This window comes from Balaenoptera borealis (assembly GCF_965194805.1).
Source record: "Balaenoptera borealis genome assembly, chromosome: 4".
Lineage (NCBI taxonomy): Eukaryota > Metazoa > Chordata > Mammalia > Artiodactyla > Balaenopteridae > Balaenoptera > Balaenoptera borealis.
This window is the reverse complement of record NC_138861.1, coordinates 43,828,806-43,849,305: the sequence shown is the minus strand read 5'-3', so window position 1 is coordinate 43,849,305 and position 20,500 is coordinate 43,828,806. Positions and strand designations below refer to the sequence as shown.

Below are 20,500 nucleotides of genomic sequence, written 5' to 3'. Positions count from 1 at the left end.
GGCTGCACGAGGCTCTCAACCCAAAAGACAGGAGGGGGTCAAACGCCCTCCAGACTCTGCAATCCTGAAGCTACAAATCAAGCTCACTCAAAGCAAGATGCATACATTTCAACAATAACACTTAAAAGGTAAGCGTTCTTTTATTTTGTTAACGGAGAATTAAGTAAATATTACGTAGCTATAAAAATGCTGGGGAAGCATAAATTCCTCTGCAACACAGATTGGGTGTGAGACACCCACAGAGGAAACAATCCAGGACCACGAATGAGCCGGGAAAGAGCCAAGAGCAAGGGAGACAGGGTCCAAACAGAAAAAGATATCATAAACAAAGACATCACTTCGGATTCCGGAAGCCATCGGTATGAACAGAATATAGATATTCTCCTCCAAAAATGTGCTGTGACTTTCCTAGGGTCTTAATTCATGAGAAAATGGTTTTCCTCAAGCTTTCTTCAGGCCAAGAATAGCACTAAAAGTATTAGTCATCAAAGTTTCTTAGGAAGGATCCAAATTTAATATCCAACACTAAACTACCCCCTAAAAAGGGATAAAGCACAGACTCTCCGAAAATTACTAATGCCTATTGTGGGGGCCAAGAATTAGGACCAACAATAAAATGAATTCAAATTCAGCCTTTGAGAAATTCTATCACGACAATATTCAAGAATTCAGAAATACCGTGAGCATATACTTCATTTAAAAAATGGAGCCATCCCATGGCATCCTACTAAGCGTGCTTACTCACAGCATTATACGTTTTTCTGCCATTTATCTCACGGAGTAGGAGTATTTGAGCCACAAAGATAACAAAACAAATACAAGAACAGGAACAAGTTAACGGGCCAGAATCCGATTTGCATTTCTACTGAATCAAATCTAATTGTATGATATATTTTGAGTAAACCACTAGATCTTCATTTCCAGTTATCAGTATCTGTAAGCAAATGAGACTATTTTTTGAATTTCTGCAAATATTGGTATTTCAGAAATTTTGGAGGTATCTATCTAATTCAGTGAAAACTTTCATGTGCTATTAATTTCAAGGTTTTAGGGTATTATTAAATTTAAAAGTCCATTATCCTTTACATTATTATAAGCAGAAACAATGACAAATTTCCTAACTATTCCTGAGGCCAGAAGCAATTTGCCTCTAGCTCTAATTCTAAGTCTGTATTATTTTGATCATATAATGAAAAAATAACAGTTATAAACATTTTGAAAAGAGACAAATTTCAAAAGATCACTTACATGACACATAAAGCCCTGCTGTTGTCAGAGCATCAAGAGACTCTGGACCGTGTAACACATGCTTGGAAGGCGTCGCTGTTTCACGGTTGTTTGACAGGCTGATGCCAAAAAACAAGTGTGTGAAACAGAGCCCTGAAGAATCTGTCAAGAGACTGCATTTCTAACGGGAATTTTAATTTATGATTTACTACCGGACTCTCAGGAGGAGGCAGGAGAAAGAGGAGGAAGGGGGTGACACATTTTCTGTTATTCAGAAAACACTGTTTCTCCACAACAACAACGGTGAGCACGTAGCCAGAGCCATTAATACACAGCCTGGAAGATTTCGTTCTCACACAAGAAGTTACCCTCCGAAAAAAAAACTGTCTCAGAATAAGAGAAGGCACAGTGCTTCAGGCACCTCCAGGAGTTCTGGCAGGTTCGGGATGCCATTTCAGGCACTCTCGGGAGAAAGGCCACCTCCCCAGTCCCCGTTCCCAAAGGCAGTCTTGTCACTAGACCTGGTTCTAAGAACGTCTGTGTACTTCGGGAAAAATGGCTAGCATGTGGCACAGACACTGACTGGTTTCAACTGAGTGAGTGGAAGTTCCCGAGAGGCCATCAGTTCAGCTCGCAAGACTGAAGCTGTTTTCTTCAGATTCTAGAAAGGATCTTAAGATGGAAACACAAAGTGAAATCCTTTTCAAAGTAAGAAAAGGACTGATGCTCAAAGTTGGAAGTGGAAACTTGGAAGGTTCTTACATTTTTGGTTTTCTCATTCTTGAGTGTTCTTTACACACTGTGAGCCCCTGCCTGTCACCATCTGCCAGCTTATTACAATGCTTTCCTTCAAAATCTGACAAAGGAACCCCGAACCCTCAATATGACCAAAAGACTCCATATCTTACCTTCAAACTACAATTTGCTTCCCCTAAATTTCTCAGTCCTTTCTTATTTTTAAAATTCTCAATTCTTTAAAATGTTTAAATTGTAAATTGATGGCAGGCCACTTGTTTACTTTTTAACCTCTTTGATATTTTCCTAGAATAGTGATGTAAACAGAAAACAGTCAGAACCAAATACATGTCAGTGAATGGATTTCCCTGTGAGGAACCTCCTGCTGACAGATTAATTCTGGAGAGAAATACAGGGCTGCAAATTAGCACCTTTGAATTTGCTGGTATGAACATGGTGGAAAGCCAAAGTTCTTTCATCAACTCTTATGTGATCTGACCAGCAATCACCCTGATACTGCTTAACAGGCTGACAAGTCAGCTAAAGAGCAGTTTTAAAAATATTCTTGAAGTGAGAGATTGGTTTTCATTTAAAGCATTATAAGCATACCAGTCATCTGTACAGGGAGGAAAGGTTCGGGGCAGGTTTGCCATCTACAATGATACCAGCAAACCCTATGTTTGTGGGCTCCCTTATTAAATTTACTCACACTTGCTGAAGTGTTATTAGATATTATATGGTCATCTAGGCTCAACTACAGGCATTAAACAGCATGTACTGCACAAGAGGATCCAGGAGCACCAAGCCGAATCCTCTGACCCACCCTGGCACTACATGGCTGGTCCACGCCCTTCAAAGAGCTCTGATGCAGCAGAAGGCCTTCCCATCCATCCGCCCACAAGGCCACAGCCCTTGCATTCTGCAGGCACATCTACCCAGATGTCTGATGGATGCAATGGACCACAGAAGACGCACTTCTGGAGGAACAAGTCCCTCAAATCAGTCTGATTTTAAGTTTGTGTAAAGTCAGCCTATGTCAAATACTGTCCTCAGGCCTAAATGACACATGAAACAAGAGAAAAACCCAGCTAGACTCACTCCATAATTTCACCCTTTCATGAGAGTTTTGTAGTCTGGGCCCTAGACAGTGTCCGGACAGAAATGGATGAACAGACACCCCACTGCCCCACCATCAACACCCTCAGACAAGGAATGCTGTGACTTCATTGAGATCTGGTAGAGGCTTCTTCCAGGGGGCGCACTCACACGCTGGGGGAGAGGCCGTGGGGATAGCTGGCCCTGCAAACAGGAGTCCTCTTCAAGCGTGCGCACCGCTGCCAGGGAAACGGCACCAACAGGGTGGAACAAGGGGCACCGGGAGTGATGCACAAATTGCCCAAACCATGTTCTACTCAGAGGACCCTGCCTTCCTTTTGAATTAGAAATGTCCTTTGATGGAACATTTAAAATTCAGGTTGGTATTTTCCCTACTAGATGCATCAAGCTCATTAGAATCAGCCAATCTATTAATATAATCTTCTCTACAATATCAAGGAGTGAAAAATATGATGTTATTTATATTTAGATGTTTCAAATAAGATCAAAGGTAAGTGATTCTTCCAGATTAAAAAGTGTCAAAAATTTGACTCTTAATGGGAGTAGAAATGTGCTTATCGAAATGGTCAGGATAGACACACAAAAATAAGCACAGGCTCTTATGCCAGAAGCCAGAGGGATCAGTTAAAGATTTAATGACAAATGTATGTGTAGGTAGGCTTCCCAGTCTAGTTTTGCTTGCATTTTTATTAACTGCATTTGCTACGAGAGAACATCTACCTTCTTTTCACCAAGAAACACGACCAGAGAAGAACCAGGGACAAGGAGCATGCAATGGTGGCAGCTGTTACATACAGAGAGTTGGTAAGTTTTGTTCCGTCAGAAACATGTCATAGGCTGATTGATTTTTGCAAATAGTCTGAAAAGCCAAGATAAAAGATACTTCGGAAGAGGTGTCCATAAATTCCAACAATACAATATGACATTCGCATCATTATAATGAATGTACTGAAAAAAGTAAACTTCTTAACCACAATGCTCTAAAAACTTGGTGTCCCGTCCTAAACTTTCCTTCTTAGAAATGGTATTTCAACATCTATACCTTTGCTAATAAAACTTTGTGTGTGAAATAAAAATTCAGCAGCCACAGTTCAAACTAAAGTCATAGATGGGAACAAATTCCACTAAGAACAGACTGGAGACAAACAGGAGAGAAGAATCACCAAGGAAGATGGAAAAATTACCATTATTTTTCCTGGAAATTTCTGGCAAGTCTGACTGGCACTGAGGTGAATTTCTCGGCAAGTGATTTTCAGGTAGTTTCTTAGGGGTCTTCAGAGGACAGACCTCTCGCTCCTTGAGCTCAGCTATGTTTTCTGAAATCTGAAGGTCCGTTTCCTTAGGAAACATACATGTCTGTACTCCCTCCTTCACGTGACATTCGGAAGAAGTATTACTGACAGCAATTGCGTTTTTCAGTGTGTTTTCTTCTTTACTCAGTAAGATTTTGGGAAGAGTTAGATTCTTCTGCAGGTTGACGTTTAGGCCACCTGTGTACTTGAGGCCCACCCAGGCCTCGCCCACCCCGGCAGGGCATGCGTCCTCTTTAGCAGCTGCCAGGGAGCCACCTGGGCCCGAGGCCTGCTTGTCCTCTGCAGGGGCGCTGGCACTGCCAGCGACGGCTGCGCTGGCTTTGTGTTTCCCGTAATAGACCGAGCACTTGTGCTTTTTCTGCGAATGGCTGTAGGTGGCCGGGCTCCTCTTCGTCGCGTTCTGGATCCTGCTCTGCGGGGCGTTTACCGGAAGGCAGCTTTTCCCTCGACCTTTATCGGAGGGGCTGTAGGTATCGAGAAAGTTCTTGCAATTGCTTCTGGATTTAAGAAGAAAGACATTCAACATAAAGGCAAACCAAGTAAACCTCTCCCTCTCTGTTTCTAACTCCATGAGAAAGAGGGAGCAGTCTGGGGTACACCAAGGAGTTCTCACCTTTCCTTCTTCTAAAGCTCTGGGAGTTTAATAAACTAAGTCCTTACGTGAAGTCTATCTTATAATGAAAGAAATGGTGTAGCTGTCACACAGTGACTTAAAGAAAATTGTGCTGAAACAAATTTGGAACCAAAATGTATATGACCTTAAAATAAAATCAGAAATGAGTCATACCAAAGGTGAGAACCCTCTCCCCACACTACAAGAATTCTTACTTGTGAGAATGGGAGCTGATTACATCCATCGGACTATTGCTTTGCTGTGAAGAGGAGCTGGCATTTTGCCTCTGTCTCGTTTTCATGAACTCCATCAGAATGTACTGTGCTTGTTGGAAGGCTATTAAAATCACACCCAACAGGGACAAACTGAGGACGAAAGCAACGGGGTTCATTACTGCCCGGTTGTGACTGGCATTAAAAAGACTAGCTCACTAACACAACACTGTAAATCAACTATACGCCAATAAAAATTAAAATAAAAAAAAAGACTAGCTCTACAGAAGAGCAGTGAATCAACTGATGGGAAAAGTCTAAAGAAATGCTATTAAGATTCCATATCTTATGGATATGGAATGACTCCATAATTTCTAACAACTCTTAAAGATTCAAAAAAACTGTTCCTGAAAATGTGAATATTTATAATTCTGACATACCAGTTCAAGTTTTAAAGACATTTCCAGGATAAAATCACATTTTAAAGGGTCCTTCTAGTCTTCTAATCTCAAACTGCCGTTGCACTGAGCTAATAACACATCCTATGTCACAGATGATGTTTGTATATCTTAAATGTTACATATAACATTCACATCTTCCACCGGGACTGCCAATGAACATATATGGAACACAACTGTCCATTACACTCCTAGGTCCTATGACTCTCCTACCATTAGTTTAGAGAATAGTAAATTCTCTTCAAGCGTACCAGGAACTACTTTGTCTACTTCACGAATGTCAAAATTCCACTCAATTCATATGCTTTGATCCCACTGGGCAATATACATTTCCATGCAACTTGGCTGGATGGCATCTCCACTCAGTGAGGGAGGAACAGTGGAGAAGGTGGCAACTTACCTGACAAAGAAGACGGTGAGCCTCCAAAACGACTCCTCCCAGCTGGGTCCCGGAACCACGTCCGCACACAGAGGCAGCAGGTGATGAGGGAGGGTCACGTTGAGAGTGAAGCGAAACTCCAGGTCTGCCGCCGTGACCAGAGTCAGCTCGCGGATGACCCAGGAAGAGGTGAAGTCTGGAGTAAACCTGACAGCAAGAGGCATCTTTATGAACTCTGATGGTTTTAATTTTAGGCACAAAACAAAATAATCATAATGGCAGCAGAATTTCTTACTTCTGCAAGATAAATACTAACATGAAAACAACTCAAGACATCTTACCAATGAAAAAAAGTTTTTCCCCACAATATAGTAAATGCGACCCCAAACTGAAATGAGGTTAAAGTCCAATGCTCACACAATGCTGATGTCCCGGGACGTGTTGGGGTCCAAGGAAAACTGCTGACAGTCTAGAACTTCAAATCCATAACCTTGGCAATTATACCCATTAATTTTCAGAGATGTCACAGTTATAGGAAGTGGTCCGATATTCTCAACCTTAAAGTTCTTTGTAATTGATAAAATTTGCTTGCTGTCTTTCAGTTCTAGTGAGGATGAAAAGTGATATTTAGTACAGATGAACTGCAAAATTTATTTAAAATAATTTACTGAATCAACATTTACTGAATCCACAAACCATTATCTACATGATTAAAATGTAAAAAAATTCAATACAAGCTCAAAGCATGATTCCTAGCTGAATTCTAGAATGGTTCTAGATTCTACTACCAGGATATGATAAAAATACTTAACTAGTCAAGGCTTTTCTTAAGTTAAATGATCTGCCTAGGTACCAAAATCTCTTCTTTGTTCTTTTACTTATTAAAGGTTAAGGTGAAAAGTTTATTCTTCTCAGAAGCCTAACAGTTTGGATTTACCACGAGCCACCATGCACCCTGTGCCCCGGGAGCCTCATTCACACCCAACAGGACCAGTTAGGAGGGTGTGTGTGCTTCTGTGTAAACCCATCACGGACACTAGAAACACAGTTCAAACTCCCATTACATTAAGAGGTAGTAAATAGTTAAATCCTTGCAAATAATGAGAGCACATTTCATGTTGGGAGTTTAAAAAAGGAAGAGGTATCAATTTTTTAAATATTCCTATAAATTTATAACCCACAATTTATTCCATATTAGGACTAATATTTTATCTGGTTCTATGGTTTATACTCCTCCATAATTCTAACTTTCAAGGCAACTCTAAACTATTGAATGAGTGAATGAATGAATGAAAAAAAATGAACACTGATGAAGATTTTGAATGCAAAATGGCCAGTCTTTTCAAACTCAGTGCTCATTTAGCATAGTTTTCTAAAACAAAAAAAATTTACAATCAGGCGTTAAAATAGCTCTACAAATTATTCAATGGTTTCACCAATCAGTTTCTCCATAGGAAACATACTGTTACACTAAAATGCTTTCAGTGTGATCCTGAAATTAAAAATGATAACAGGAAAACAAGACAGAATTTACCAAAAACATTTTACATCTATTGGTTTATTTTTGGCTTAGTTCTTAAGGAAGCTCTTGGAACTAATATAAATAGTTTAAACGCATTTAATTTAAATACATGCAAAACTTAGAATTTTCTAATGGAACACTTAAACAAATTTCTAAATCTGCATTGTCTGATACAGTAGCCACTAGACACATATGGCTACTTAAATTTAAATTAAATTTAAATTAAATAAATTTAAAAATTGAGTTTTTCAGTCACACAAGCTATATTTTAAGCACTCATTAGCCACATGTAGCGAGTGGCTGCCGTACTGGACAACACAGATGTAGAACATTTCCATTACTGCAAAAGGGTGGTGAGCTCACCTTCAGCCTTCTCTCTACTTATCATCCTGGTGTGATTTTTTATGATTAGGTAACTGATAACCAAATTAACAGTTTCACACTATTTATCTTAAATATTTGACACTCTACTGGTAACTTAACATTATACTTTTCCCCCCATATCGATTACTTAAGTTGGGTTAAATATCTAAGGCTATTGTTTCTAATCAAGTGGTACCAGCCTACATATTCTCAAATGTTTGCCTGATTTAATTATTAGCATCAATACAATGAATTTACTGTAAATTTTTAAAAGAATCTTCTCATATCTCCTTTTGCTCTTGGCTTTGGCTCCAAGCCTGTCCTGTCCAAGTGCCACACATACAGACCACACACACGGACCACACGCAGGGACTCACGTCTCCGGCAGCCCATCAGTGTGGACTCGGGCACCTTAAAGCGCAGTGAACCTCCAGTGCCAGGAAGTCTCCCTCCCACTTTCAGTAGCTCTCTTGCTCCAAATCCTTCCACGCCAATCATGTCGATAACAGTCAAGTTATTCCTACAGAGAAAGGAGATGCAAATAAAAATGCACTGCAATAGAGTTGTCACAAGATACAATGCACTTGAATTTAAATATTCCTAATTAGCAAAACAAAATTTTTTAAGTTTTGAGAAAAAACTCAGTTTAAATAGTGTGGCATCTCCCGCCATCTCAGAGCACGGAAGCTGCCAAGCCCGGCAGAGTCAAAGCAAGCTGAGTGGGCAAGAACGAGCAAATGATCATGATCGCTCTCCAGTTTCCACCCAAGAATGGAAACCTATATTTTTCTAACCAGGCACAAGGGTGGTGATCATACCTCCAAGAGACAAAACGTGAAGGAATAAACTGGGGGGCCACAAAGAAACATTAACAAATTTAGACAAAATGATAAAAATTGTTTATAGGGTGAATTAAGTAGTTTTCATAGTAATTGTGACTGTAAGAAATTCTTCCTTAGGTTTAATTCTAGAAATGAAATCCTACCATATCTTTTGAAGCAAAGATTTAAAATAGCATCCTACAAATAGCATGTATCTACTCAAGTTCTTATTAGTCAAATAGTAATTCAGACTAGCTTTTGCCTTTTCATTAACTGAAATCAGGATTCCTAGGATGGAAAGTTCAGTGGAAATGATGTTTAAATGATGCAGACTGCACTGAAAGTCAGTTGCCATTAAGGTAAACCCTAGAAGCAAAATACACTGAGATATCTTTACATCTTCATCTAAAGGATTAAAACCTTTATTGAACCACTTAAAAGCCTTTAAAGTGATGTTAGATGAGTGACATTGTTTACAGAAAAATGTGGTGTCTCTCAATACAGAAACCACCAAAAATAAATTAACTACTATAAAAAACTGAGAGTTTCTTTTCAAGCCTGGCACAGTTGAAGCTGGGATGAAGTAAAGCTTCTCTCTACACTTCCCATGACCTTAGTTCTTCAGCAGAGAATGTGTTTAAAAGGACAGCAGAACATTGTCAGCAGAGCACTAAAATGCTTACTAGAACATTAGTTATTAGTTTGCTCTAGTCAGCATTACTTAAAATGCTTAACAAAACAGTCTCTTTTTTTAATTTAATTAATTTTTTATTGGAGTATAGATGATTTACAATCTTGTGTTAGTTTCTGCTGTACAACAAAGTGAATCACTTACACATATACATATACATATATCCACTCTTTTTTAGATTCTATTCCCATATAGGTCATTACAGAGTACTGAATAGAGTTCCCTGTGCTTAGTTATCTGTGTGGCAAATCTTTGATACAACACCAATATTCAACAAGTGAAGTCTCTTGAAGGTTCTTTATGATGTGAAATCTGAAACTATATTAATGAATTTTCATAGTTTGTTACATTAAAATCCAGTGGTCTATCTTGCACATTTTACCAGGGATGATTTTTGGATTATCATAAGTAGTTATTTGGAAAATACTGTTCACTGTGATATGCAGATCTTCCAAATGTTGACACATTTCATTATACTTATAAAAATCACATTTATTAATATCCTCACTGATGTTAACAGAAAAGTACTTTAAGTACTGAGAAGCTGTGAAGCTCACAGTGGCAGATACAAGTTTTCCAAAACTCTACTTTTCATGCAAATGCTCAAATTTTATCATTGGCAACAGACACTACCCTTGAAGTGACAGGCTCACTTTGTTCATTTTCAAGAAAACATTTGCCAAGTACCTGAATCTGAAACAACCATAGTTTGTCTGCTAATCATCCTTTCAAGTAAAAATGGTGTTCCATGAAAAAAAGTGGCTAATTCAGCTTATAATTCAAACAGTCGCCAACGTACTTTTCTTGGAGACAACCATGGATGCAGTATGAGTGCTTTATGGGTACTTCTTTTCTTTGGCAGGGGGCGTGTATAGTTGTTTTACAATGAGCAAGCAAACTCTTTTAAGAACTTTATCTTAGTGCATTTTCTTTTTAGCAGCATTCACTTGCAGAAGAACAAACTCATATATTAAAGGAAGTCCAGAATAAGAAAGTCTTTGCCAACTGATATGATACTGGAAAAGCTTAAAAAATATATATAACTAAAACGTCATTAATGAAAAAATTAAATTTGTGTTAGAAGTCTCACCAATGCAGGGAGAGCTTCAACATAGATCTGTATTTACTGTAAATTTTTGAAAGAAGACTCTCAATAAAGAGTAAAGAGGAAAAAAAATTCAGAATGAAAAACATTTAACTGCTTAAATCAGCTGGCAATAATTGTTCATTTAAAAGGAAGGAAAAGAAGTAAAACAAGCCAGTGGGCTCAACTAAGGACTTTTTCCATTGTCCTTTGGGGCTACAGAGAATTCCAGAAGCAAGACAGACATGAGAACAGTGTAAATCCAAACACCGCGGAATGAAAACGTATATGGCAGTGTTTCAATTATTCTTCTGAGCTGAGGACAGAAAAGTTAAGTGTGGATGTGTGTGTGTGTGTGTGTGTGTGTGTGTGTGTTCACGTGTGTGCTCTGCCCTCTGTGACGGCGGATGAGATGCTGCGGGAAGGGTACCGCCGCCCTTGGAGAGGTGGGCTCACGCTCCCCACGGTACAAGGCAGGAACCTGACACACAGGAGGCCTAAGTGTGGAGCCTCAGGGAGCCGCTCTCCTCAGCCACTGCCGCTCCTGCCCTTGGACACAGATCATCACTGAGGGCCTGAGTGAGTCAGCGTCACCTCTCAGCTAAAGAGATTCTTGAGAGAAAGAGAGTTAGCCAGCCAATGAGAAAGGGACACACCTACCGGATTAGGATGAGGGAGGTGACTTTTCCATAGTCAGCTGGCGTGAAAACTACACCAACCCTCTTCCTTTCCAAAGGCTGCAAATGTAGGTGGAGGATGCCAAACCTGGATTCCTCAGAATGCACACCCTGCAAGTTATTAATAAATGCAATTAACTCCTAGAGAACAAGATTCCATCTTCATTAAAATGCATAAACATGACTGCTGTTTCTTTAACGTCTGGATCTGACCACCCAAATCAACCTGTGGAACTTGTTTACCGGGAGAGTTCACACCCATCAAAAGTTCCCGAGCCCTGCTGAGAAGCAGAGGCAGAGGCTGCAGGACAACCTGACACGGATGCTGGAAAGGGGACTTGCCGCCTGGACCAGATGGGAGCTGGGGCTACAGGCCTTTGATGCAAAGGTGCTTTGGATGTAAAACATGACCGAGAAAACAGAGCAAGAGCCTCTGCCTGAATGCTACAGGGATCTGACCAAACCACCTGTCCACTGCTGGACAACCCTAAATTCTATTTAATATTAAGTTTATAAAGAAACCATCTTTATTTAGTTTCTCCATTTAGGAGAAAGATCTTTATTTATTCATATCCTCCTTTATTCTCCCCAAGATTTCTCACTTTCTCTGAATAAATTTTGTGTTCTAAATTTAATATTCAAGATTTAGTTCTTCATCATTGTGGTAGACTTTCCCTCTTTCCAATGTTTTTTCTAGCTCCTTCTCACTAAAAATAATGTATTAATTCTTTAGAACTGTAACCATGTAGTCTGCATAATGTTTCTCTTTTCTATATTTTTAGTTTTTAAATTTGTTTTATCCCCCAGTTATTGCTCACATTTCCCATACTATCTGAAAGAAGAAATAGTGATGGTATTTGATTCATTTTCATTAAAATTATAAACTTCATGAAGGGAGGACTTCTGCTTTATACACATATGAATATTGAAAAAAAGCTGCCGATTTAGGGTATTAAAAGCATAATAACAGCAGCACCAATTATTAAATAAAATAGTTCTTATATGCCAGGCTCTGGAATATAATTAGGTATATAAAATGCTAAGCATTCTATAAACCTATGGAATCTTCAAACATTATTATGAGTGAAAAAGAGGAGACCTGGAGAGGTTAAATAATTTACCCAGGACTACATGGAGGAGCCTGGATTTGGAACTTTGAATGTCCAATTCCACATGCTCTTAACCAAAGGAACTGCATTTCTAAAAATAAACCAACAAAACAAAAATGTAGGCCTTTCTTATATGACAACGAATTCTAATAAGAATTTTAAGTTCAATTTGTAGTGTCTCAGAGACATTGATACTGACTATTCTTTTTGTCAATGTAATAAATTAACAATGGTTTGATATTTCCTTTGTCACAAAAGGTATAACATTCTCGGGGAAAATCGTCAATCACAGATTAAAAACTTTTTGCGAGTTGCACTATTTGTTTAAATCTGAATAGAACACTGACATGTAAAAGAAACTGGCATTATTTTTGGAATTTCAAATTATATGTGATTAAATAGTCGTGGGACAAAATACCTGTTAGCATTTTGGACTCATTTACCTCCCAACAGTCCTGGAAGACTGCCTGGTGAAGAGAAGAATGAGAGGGACAGAGCAGGACAGGTTTGCTAACACAAGACCCTGCTGCCTAGACCACTGACAAAGGGAAAGGAACGTTATTGCTTGCGTGTTTCTTCCTATAAATAACTCTGTTAAAAATCCACTTAAAAGCTTGCTTTGATTCGTTCTAACTCACAGTTGGAGGTTATCTGTGGCCCCCTTTTTCAAGTTAATCTAGAGCCAACAGTGTATCTTTGGAGGGTTATGGGTAGAGAAAGAAGAAAATACCCAAGGCATTTGAATACGTGTGTGTATTAGAACCACAGTGACATGCATATGTGTGTCTATGTGTGTGTATTTTTTTAAGAGATGCTTCATTTTTAATTGATCTCAAGCACAGAATACCAGTGACCCACAGAACGACTGCGTGAAAACTAAGAAAGCAGGCTGCCAGTTCCCAGTCAAGCAATGTCCTCGCCACGTGACATGTTTACTCCCTCCCTGGGTATTTATGCAAGACCTCATGACAGCCCAGAGGCTCAAGACTCCCAGAAATCCTTTTTTATAGAGCAAATGACTATCACAGAAACTGGGTGATCTGCTAGAAACATGAAGCCAGTTTAGTAAGAGAAGATTTCTTTTTAACGTATTTGTTTTTACCTTATCTTGCCCTTAAAAGAATTTGATGGGGCCAAGGAATCTTAAGAGAATTATAAATTCTGGGATCTCGAGTTTTATGGTTTTCTACATAGCTCTGATTCAATTGTTATTTCTTCACTCACATGAATCTAAATAATCAAATTAAAATGATTTACAGGCTCACATGAACCATGGGCTCCTGCTGCATTAGTTAATTGGAAAAAGCTGCTATGTATACTTAACTCCTAGAATATAAAAATAGAGAGCCACATATATTACATAAAGACACTCAAAACACAAATCAGTGAGGCCCATATGCTATGTGTCTAGTTTGTCAGCATTCTTTTTTCTGTTTAAAGATGACATCCTACCCGGTAAGGGCAAGCTTTGGTGAGCTGGAATTCACTAGTTGTGAAATTAATCGTCTGCACATCGGTGCCAAACCTATAAAGAAAAAAATGTTTAAAATAGCATTCAGATCACCAAGAAAGAAAGAAAAACATACGTGTGCATATAGATACATATGCATTTATTTGCACACAGACCCAATTCACCCCGACCTGTCACTCCTGTGTCCCAGCCCCCCACACTGTACCAGGCATGTTGTAAGAGCTCAATAAATATTGTTGAATGAATGTTGGCAGCACAGCATGTAAAGAATCATATGGTGACAAAAGCTCCCAATATGAAGCAATTTTTTTTTCCCCAAATGGTTCACAGCTATGGAACCTGATAGGAAGTGACTCTCAGTCATGGACAGTTCTAGCTCCCAGTGGACATTTGGCCACGTCTAGAGACACTTTTGGTTGCTGCAGCTGGGGAGGTCCCACTGGCATCTACTGGGTGGAAGCCAGGAATGCTGCTAAACATCCTTCAAAGCACAGAATGCCCCTACCCCCACCCCAAACAGAGACTCATGTGGTCCAAAACATCAGGAGTCCTGAAGCTGAGACCCAGGGATGAGGGCAGGTGTCACTGAGCCAGAAGAGGAAACATTCTAAGTGAAACTGTGACTACTGTGCAAAAATAAGATGTAACAGACATGAACTATGATCATATTTTGTATAACAACCCTAGGTTAAAATACACTGAACCACTAAACTCATTTCTTGTGTTGCCCAGAGGTCATTGTGATTTCAATTCTAAATTTTAGAGGAGTACATGTGAAAAATCATGATTGTAAAGGTTCTCTGACAAGAAAAGAATATTCTGCTGGGCCCTGGACTTGACATGGTAACATTCAAGACCCACACAGTACCCAGAACTGGGAATTGCCATCAGGGGTCTGCACTGAGGAGATGGGGGCTGTGGTCATGGGCTGATCCCATGCACATCCACACACAGGTCCCAGGGAAAACGCAAAGGACATTAAATAATTCCGGGTCTTAACAGGACCTCCCAACACCCCATGAGAGATCTTCACCAGCTGGGCGTTACCATTTGTGCAGCAGGCGTGCGGCAGCCTCGGGCTTCGGGTACAAGGAAACAGGCAGGAGCTGCAGGGAGACTGGCGATGAGGAAGGGTTCTTCACCACAAAGTACTTCACCTAGATGTGCAGAGAGGAGAGTCAGACCCCAGGAAAGGCAGAACCACTCCTGAAATGCCCCTGCAAAAGTGCATCACCTGCATCTAACCACGAACCATCACCCAGTCAATTCCTCTCCCCTATGAACTTCAAACTCACTCACTCCTACTGAAGCCCGTGTTAGTCAGAATCTTCTCTGTTGTTGCAGTTGAATACTTTCTTAGCTGATAGATTCTGAACTGGATACAGACTTCATAAAACATGTTTGTTTTAAGCATTTTCAGTCTGTTCACGAGTTTTACTCCTTACTTTGTTCTTCTGACACCTCCCTCCTAAAAGTGCTGAATGGCATATGTGTGTCACTTAATTTCAACTAATTTTGGTTCTGAAACAGTATCACAAGGTGGCGATACTCTGATAACATAAAAACCCAAGAGCTGGGGTGAAATGAAGAGATGAAAAGACGCAGGACCCTCACCACGCTGTTCCTCAGGGCGGTGGCACTGAAGTTTAACACGAGGCCAGTCTCCGGGATCAAACGAGGCAGGAAGAGAGCAAAGGGTTCTGACTCCTTGGATTTCTTTGAGTGGGCAAACCGAGTCATTCCTAAAACGTTCCTCCTGCGTAATTTGGAAACAAAGAAATTATGAAAAATAATTTTGACAGAAAAAAAGGAAATCACTTCCACTAAAAGGAACAAGGGGATCTTGGAAAAAAATGACTTATTTGGGGTCTGGGTGACACAAACTACAAGATGATCCTGGAAGAGCCTGTTTTACTAGAAAGCAAGGAAGTGCTCAAAGAATGATGAGCACACAGGGCTCCCATCAGGCAAATCTGGGACAAGTCAGCATCAAAAATAATAATGGTGGTAAGGCCCAAAGAATCCATAGTGATGCTCAAAAAGAGTGTAGAATGAACAAAATAATTAGAAACATCACCATTTTTGCAGCCATCAATTCAACAACTGATCCCAGGCAAGGATTATCAATGGATGCCAAAAGCATGGGGTGAAACATTCTTAGGGGACAGGAAATATACATGGTCTCGAATTATCATAGCACATATTACATATTAATTGCAAAAGGAAAACTATCTACAATGGAGAGAGTCAAATGATTCAACTGAGCAATGTCAATAATGGGACAAATTGACATTTATGTCCCTCCCTCAGGTGATGAGATGATAAGGACACAAGACCGACCAAGTAATTAGTACTCTTCCCCGAAATGCTTAACAGGAATGTAAACTTGAAAAAGCAACCCCCAAAAATCCAAAGTGTTGAATGTTCTATAAGACAACTGGCTAGGATGCTTTGAAACACTGACACTATGAAAGACGAAAAAAGGTGGGGACACTAGTCTGAAAAAAATTAAGGAAACATGACAACCAAATGCAATGCATGGTCCTTGACTGGACCCTGAATTTTAAAAAAGGAAAAAGAGAGGAGGGACCTTCAAGATGGCAGAGGAGGAGGACGTGGAGATTACCTTCCTCCCCACAAATACATCAAAACTACATCTACACGTGGAACAACTCCTACAGAACACCTACTGAAGAAGGCAGAAGACCTCAGACTTCCCAAAAGGCAAAAAGATCCCCACGTACCTGGGTAGGGCAAAAGAAAAAAGAAAAAACAGAGAGAAAACGATAGGGATGGGACCCGCACCTCTGGGAGGTAGCTGTGAAAGAGGAAAAGTTTCCACACCCCTTCACTGGCGGAGACAGGGTGTGGGCAAGGGGGAAGTTTCAGAGCCATGGAGGAGAGTGCAGCAACAGGGGTGCAGAGGGCAAAGTGGAGAGATTCCCACACAGAGGATCGGTACCAACCAGCACTCACCAGCCTGAGAGGCTTGTCTGCTCACCCACCGGGGCAGATGGGGGCTGGGAGCTGAGGCTCGGGCTTCGGCGGTCAGATCCCAGGGAGAGGACTGGGGTTGGCTGCGTGAACACAGCCTGAAGGGGGCTAATGCGCCACAGGTAGCCAGGAGGGAGTCCAGGAAAAAGTCTGGACCTGCCTCAGAGGCAAGAGACCATTGTTTCAGGGTGTGTGAGGAGAGGAGATTCAGGTAACCGCCTAAACGAGCTCCAGAGAAGGGCGAGAGCCACGGCTATCAGCTCGGACCCCAGAGATAGGCATGAACCGCTAACACTGCTGATGCTGCCACAAAAAATCCTGTGTGCAAGTGCAGGTGACTATCCACACCCTGCCAGGAGCCTGTGCAGCCCGCCACTGCCAGGGTCCCATAATCCAGGGACAAGTTCCCCAGAAGAACACACGGTACGCCTCAGGCTGTTGCAACGTCACGTCAGCCTCTACCGCCGCAGGCTCGTCCCGTGTTCCAATTATAACTACTATACCCCTCCCTCCCCCCCCGCCTGAATGAGCAAGAGCCCCCTAATCAGCCGCTGCTTTATCCCCATCCTGTCTGGGCGAAGAACAGATGCCTGAGGATGACCTACAAGCAGAGGCGGGGCCAAAACCAAAGCTGAACCCCAGGAGCTGTGCGAACAAAGAAGAGAAAGGGAAATTTCTCCCAGCAGCCTCAGGAGCAGCGGATTAAATCCCTCCAATCAACCTGATGTACCTGCATCTGTGGAATACCTGAATAGACAATGAATCATCCCAAAGTTGAGGCAGTGGAGCCTACAGTTGGGAGCAACTGTAGACTTGAGGTTGGCAGTCTGCGACTGATTTGTTTCTGATTTTTATGCTTATCTTACTATAGTTTTTAGCACTTGTTAACACTGGTGGATTTGTTTATTGGTTTCGTTATTCTCTACTTTTCTTTTTATTATTATTATTTTTTATTTTTTATTGTAATAATTTTTTTTTAATTATTTATTTATTCTTTTCTTTCTTTTTTCTCCCTTTTCCTCTGAGCCATGTGGCTGACAGGGTCTTGGTGCTCCGGCCTGGTGTCAGGTTTGAGCCTCTGAGGTGGGAGAGCCAAGTTCAGGACACTGGACCAACAGAGACCTCCTGAACCCACGTAATATCAATTGGCGAGAGCTCTCCCAGAGATCTCCGTCTCCACGCTAAGACCCAGCTCCACCTAATGGCCAGCAAGCTCCAGTGCTGGATGCCCCATGCCAAACAACTAGTAAGACAGGAACACAACCACACCCATTAGCAGAGAGGCTGTCTAAAATCATACTAAGTACACAGACACCCCAAAACACACCACCAGACGTGGCCCTGCCCACCAGAAAGACAAGATCTAGCCTCACCCACCAGGACACAGGCACCAGTCGCCTCCACCAGGAAGTCTACACAACCCACTGAACCAACCTCACTCACTGGGGGCAGACACCAAAAACAATGGGAACTACAAACCTGCAGCCTGGAAAAAGAAGACCCCAAACACAGTAAGTTAACCAAAATGAGAAGACAGAGAAATATGCAGCAGATGAAGGAGCAAGGTTAAAAACCCACCAGACCAAACACTTGAAGAGGAAATAGGCAGTCTACCTGAAAAAGAATTCAGAGAAATGATAGTGAAGATGATCCAAAATCTTGGAAATAGAATGGAGAAAATACAAGAAACATTTAACAAGGACATAGAAGAACTAAAGAGCAAACAAATAATGATGAACAACACAATAAATGAAATTAAAAATTCTCTAGAAGGAATCGACAGCAGAATAATTGAGGCAGAAGAATGGATAAGTGACCTGGAAGATAAAAGAGTGGAAATAACTACCACAGAGCAGAATAAAGAAAAAAGAATGAAAAGATTTGAGGACAGTCTCAGAGACCTCTGGGACAACATTAAATGCACCAACATTCCAATTACAGGAATCCCAGAAGAAAAAAAGAAAAAGAAAGGGTCTAAGAAAATATTTGAAGAGATTACAGTTGAAAACTTCCCTAACACGGGGAAGGAAATAGTCAATCAAGGCCAGGAAGCGCAGAGAGTCCCATACAGGATAAATCCAAGGAGAAACATGCCAAGACACATATTAATCAAACTATCAAAAATTAAATACAAAGAAAAAATATTAAAAACAGCAAGGGAAAAGCAACAAATAACATACAAGGGAATCCCCATAAGGTTAACAGCGGATCTTTCAGCAGAAATTCTGCAAGCCAGAAGGGAGTGGCAGGACATACCTAAAGTGATGAAAGGAAAAAACCTACAACCAAGATTACTCTACCCAGCAAGGATCTCATTCAGATTGGACGGAGAAATTAAAACCTTTACAGACAAGCAAAAGCTAAGAGAATTCAGCACCACCAAACCAGCTCTACAACAAATGCTAAAGGAACTTCTCTAGGCAGGAAACACAAGAAAAGGAAAGGACCTACAATAACAAACAATTAAGAAAATGGTAATAGGAACATACATATCGATAACTACCTTAAATGTAAATGGATTAAATCCTCCCACCAAAAGACACAGACTGGCTGAATGGATACAAAAACAAGACCTGTATATATGCTGTCTACAAGAGACCCACTTCAGATCTAGGGACACATACAGACTGAAAGTGAGGGGATGGAAAAAGATATTCCATGCAAATGGAAAGCAAAAGAAAGCTGGAGTAGCAATTCTCATATCAGACAAAATAGACTTTAAAATAAAGACTGTTACAAGAGACAAAGAAGGACACTACATAGTGATCAAGGGATCAATCCAAGAAAAAGATATAACAATTGTAAATATTTATGCACCCAACATAGGAGCACCTCAATACATAGGGCAAATGCTAACAGCCATAAAAGGGGAAATCAACAGTAACACAATCATAGTAGGGGACTTGAACACTCCACTTTCACCAATGGACAGATCATCCACAATGAAAATAAATAAGGAAACACAAGCTTTAAATGACACATTAAACAAGATGGACTTAATTGATATTTATAGGACATTCCACCGAAAAAAAAATAGACTACACTTTCTTCTCAAGTGCTCATGGAACATTCTCCAGGATAGATTATATCTTGGGTCACAAATCAAGCCTTGGGAAATTTAAGAAAATTTAAAGTGTATCAAGTATCTTTTCTGACAACAACACTATGAAACTAGATATCAATTACAGGAAAAAAAACTGTAAAAAATACAAACACATGGAGGCTAAACAATACACTAATAAATAACCAAGAGATCACTGAGGAAATCAAAGAGAAATAGAAAAATACCTAGAAACAAATGACAATGAAAACACAACGACCCAAAACCTATGGGATGCAGCAAAAGCAGGTCTAAGAGGGAAGTTTATAGCAATACAATCCTACCTCAAGAAATAAGAAAAATCTCAAACAACCTAAACTTACACCTAAAGCAATTAGAGAAAGAACCAAAAAAACCCAAAGTTAGCAGAAGGAAAGAAATCATAACAATCAGACCAGAAATAAATGAAAAAGCAATGAAGGAAATGATAGCAAAGATCAATAAAACTAAAAGCTGGTTCTTTGAGAAGATAAACAAAATTGATAAACCATTATTAGCCAGACTCATGAAGAAAAAAGGGGAGAAGATTCAATTCAACAGAATTAGAAATGAAAGAGGAGAAGGAACAACTGATTCTGCAGAAATACAAAGGATCATGAGAGATTACTACAAGCA

At 40.3% G+C, this 20,500-nt stretch overlaps 1 protein-coding gene across 8 annotated transcripts in view; it reads right to left on the bottom strand.

The window, feature by feature from the left end:
• Positions 1-20,500, bottom strand: part of TMEM131L (transmembrane 131 like) — a 159,031-nt gene that overhangs the window by 27,377 nt on the left and 111,154 nt on the right. For all 8 annotated transcript variants that reach the window (XM_082391494.1, XM_082391496.1, XM_082391499.1 and 5 more), the window contains 9 exons: positions 15,406-15,547; positions 14,839-14,948; positions 13,773-13,845; positions 11,195-11,322; positions 8,316-8,458; positions 6,471-6,657; positions 6,075-6,260; positions 5,220-5,369; positions 4,263-4,888 (listed from right to left, as the gene is read on the bottom strand). In XM_082391494.1, coding sequence (XP_082247620.1) covers positions 4,263-4,888; positions 5,220-5,369; positions 6,075-6,260; positions 6,471-6,657; positions 8,316-8,458; positions 11,195-11,322; positions 13,773-13,845; positions 14,839-14,948; positions 15,406-15,547 — 1,745 coding nt within the window. The remainder of the gene's footprint in view (positions 1-4,262; positions 4,889-5,219; positions 5,370-6,074; positions 6,261-6,470; positions 6,658-8,315; positions 8,459-11,194; positions 11,323-13,772; positions 13,846-14,838; positions 14,949-15,405; positions 15,548-20,500) is intronic.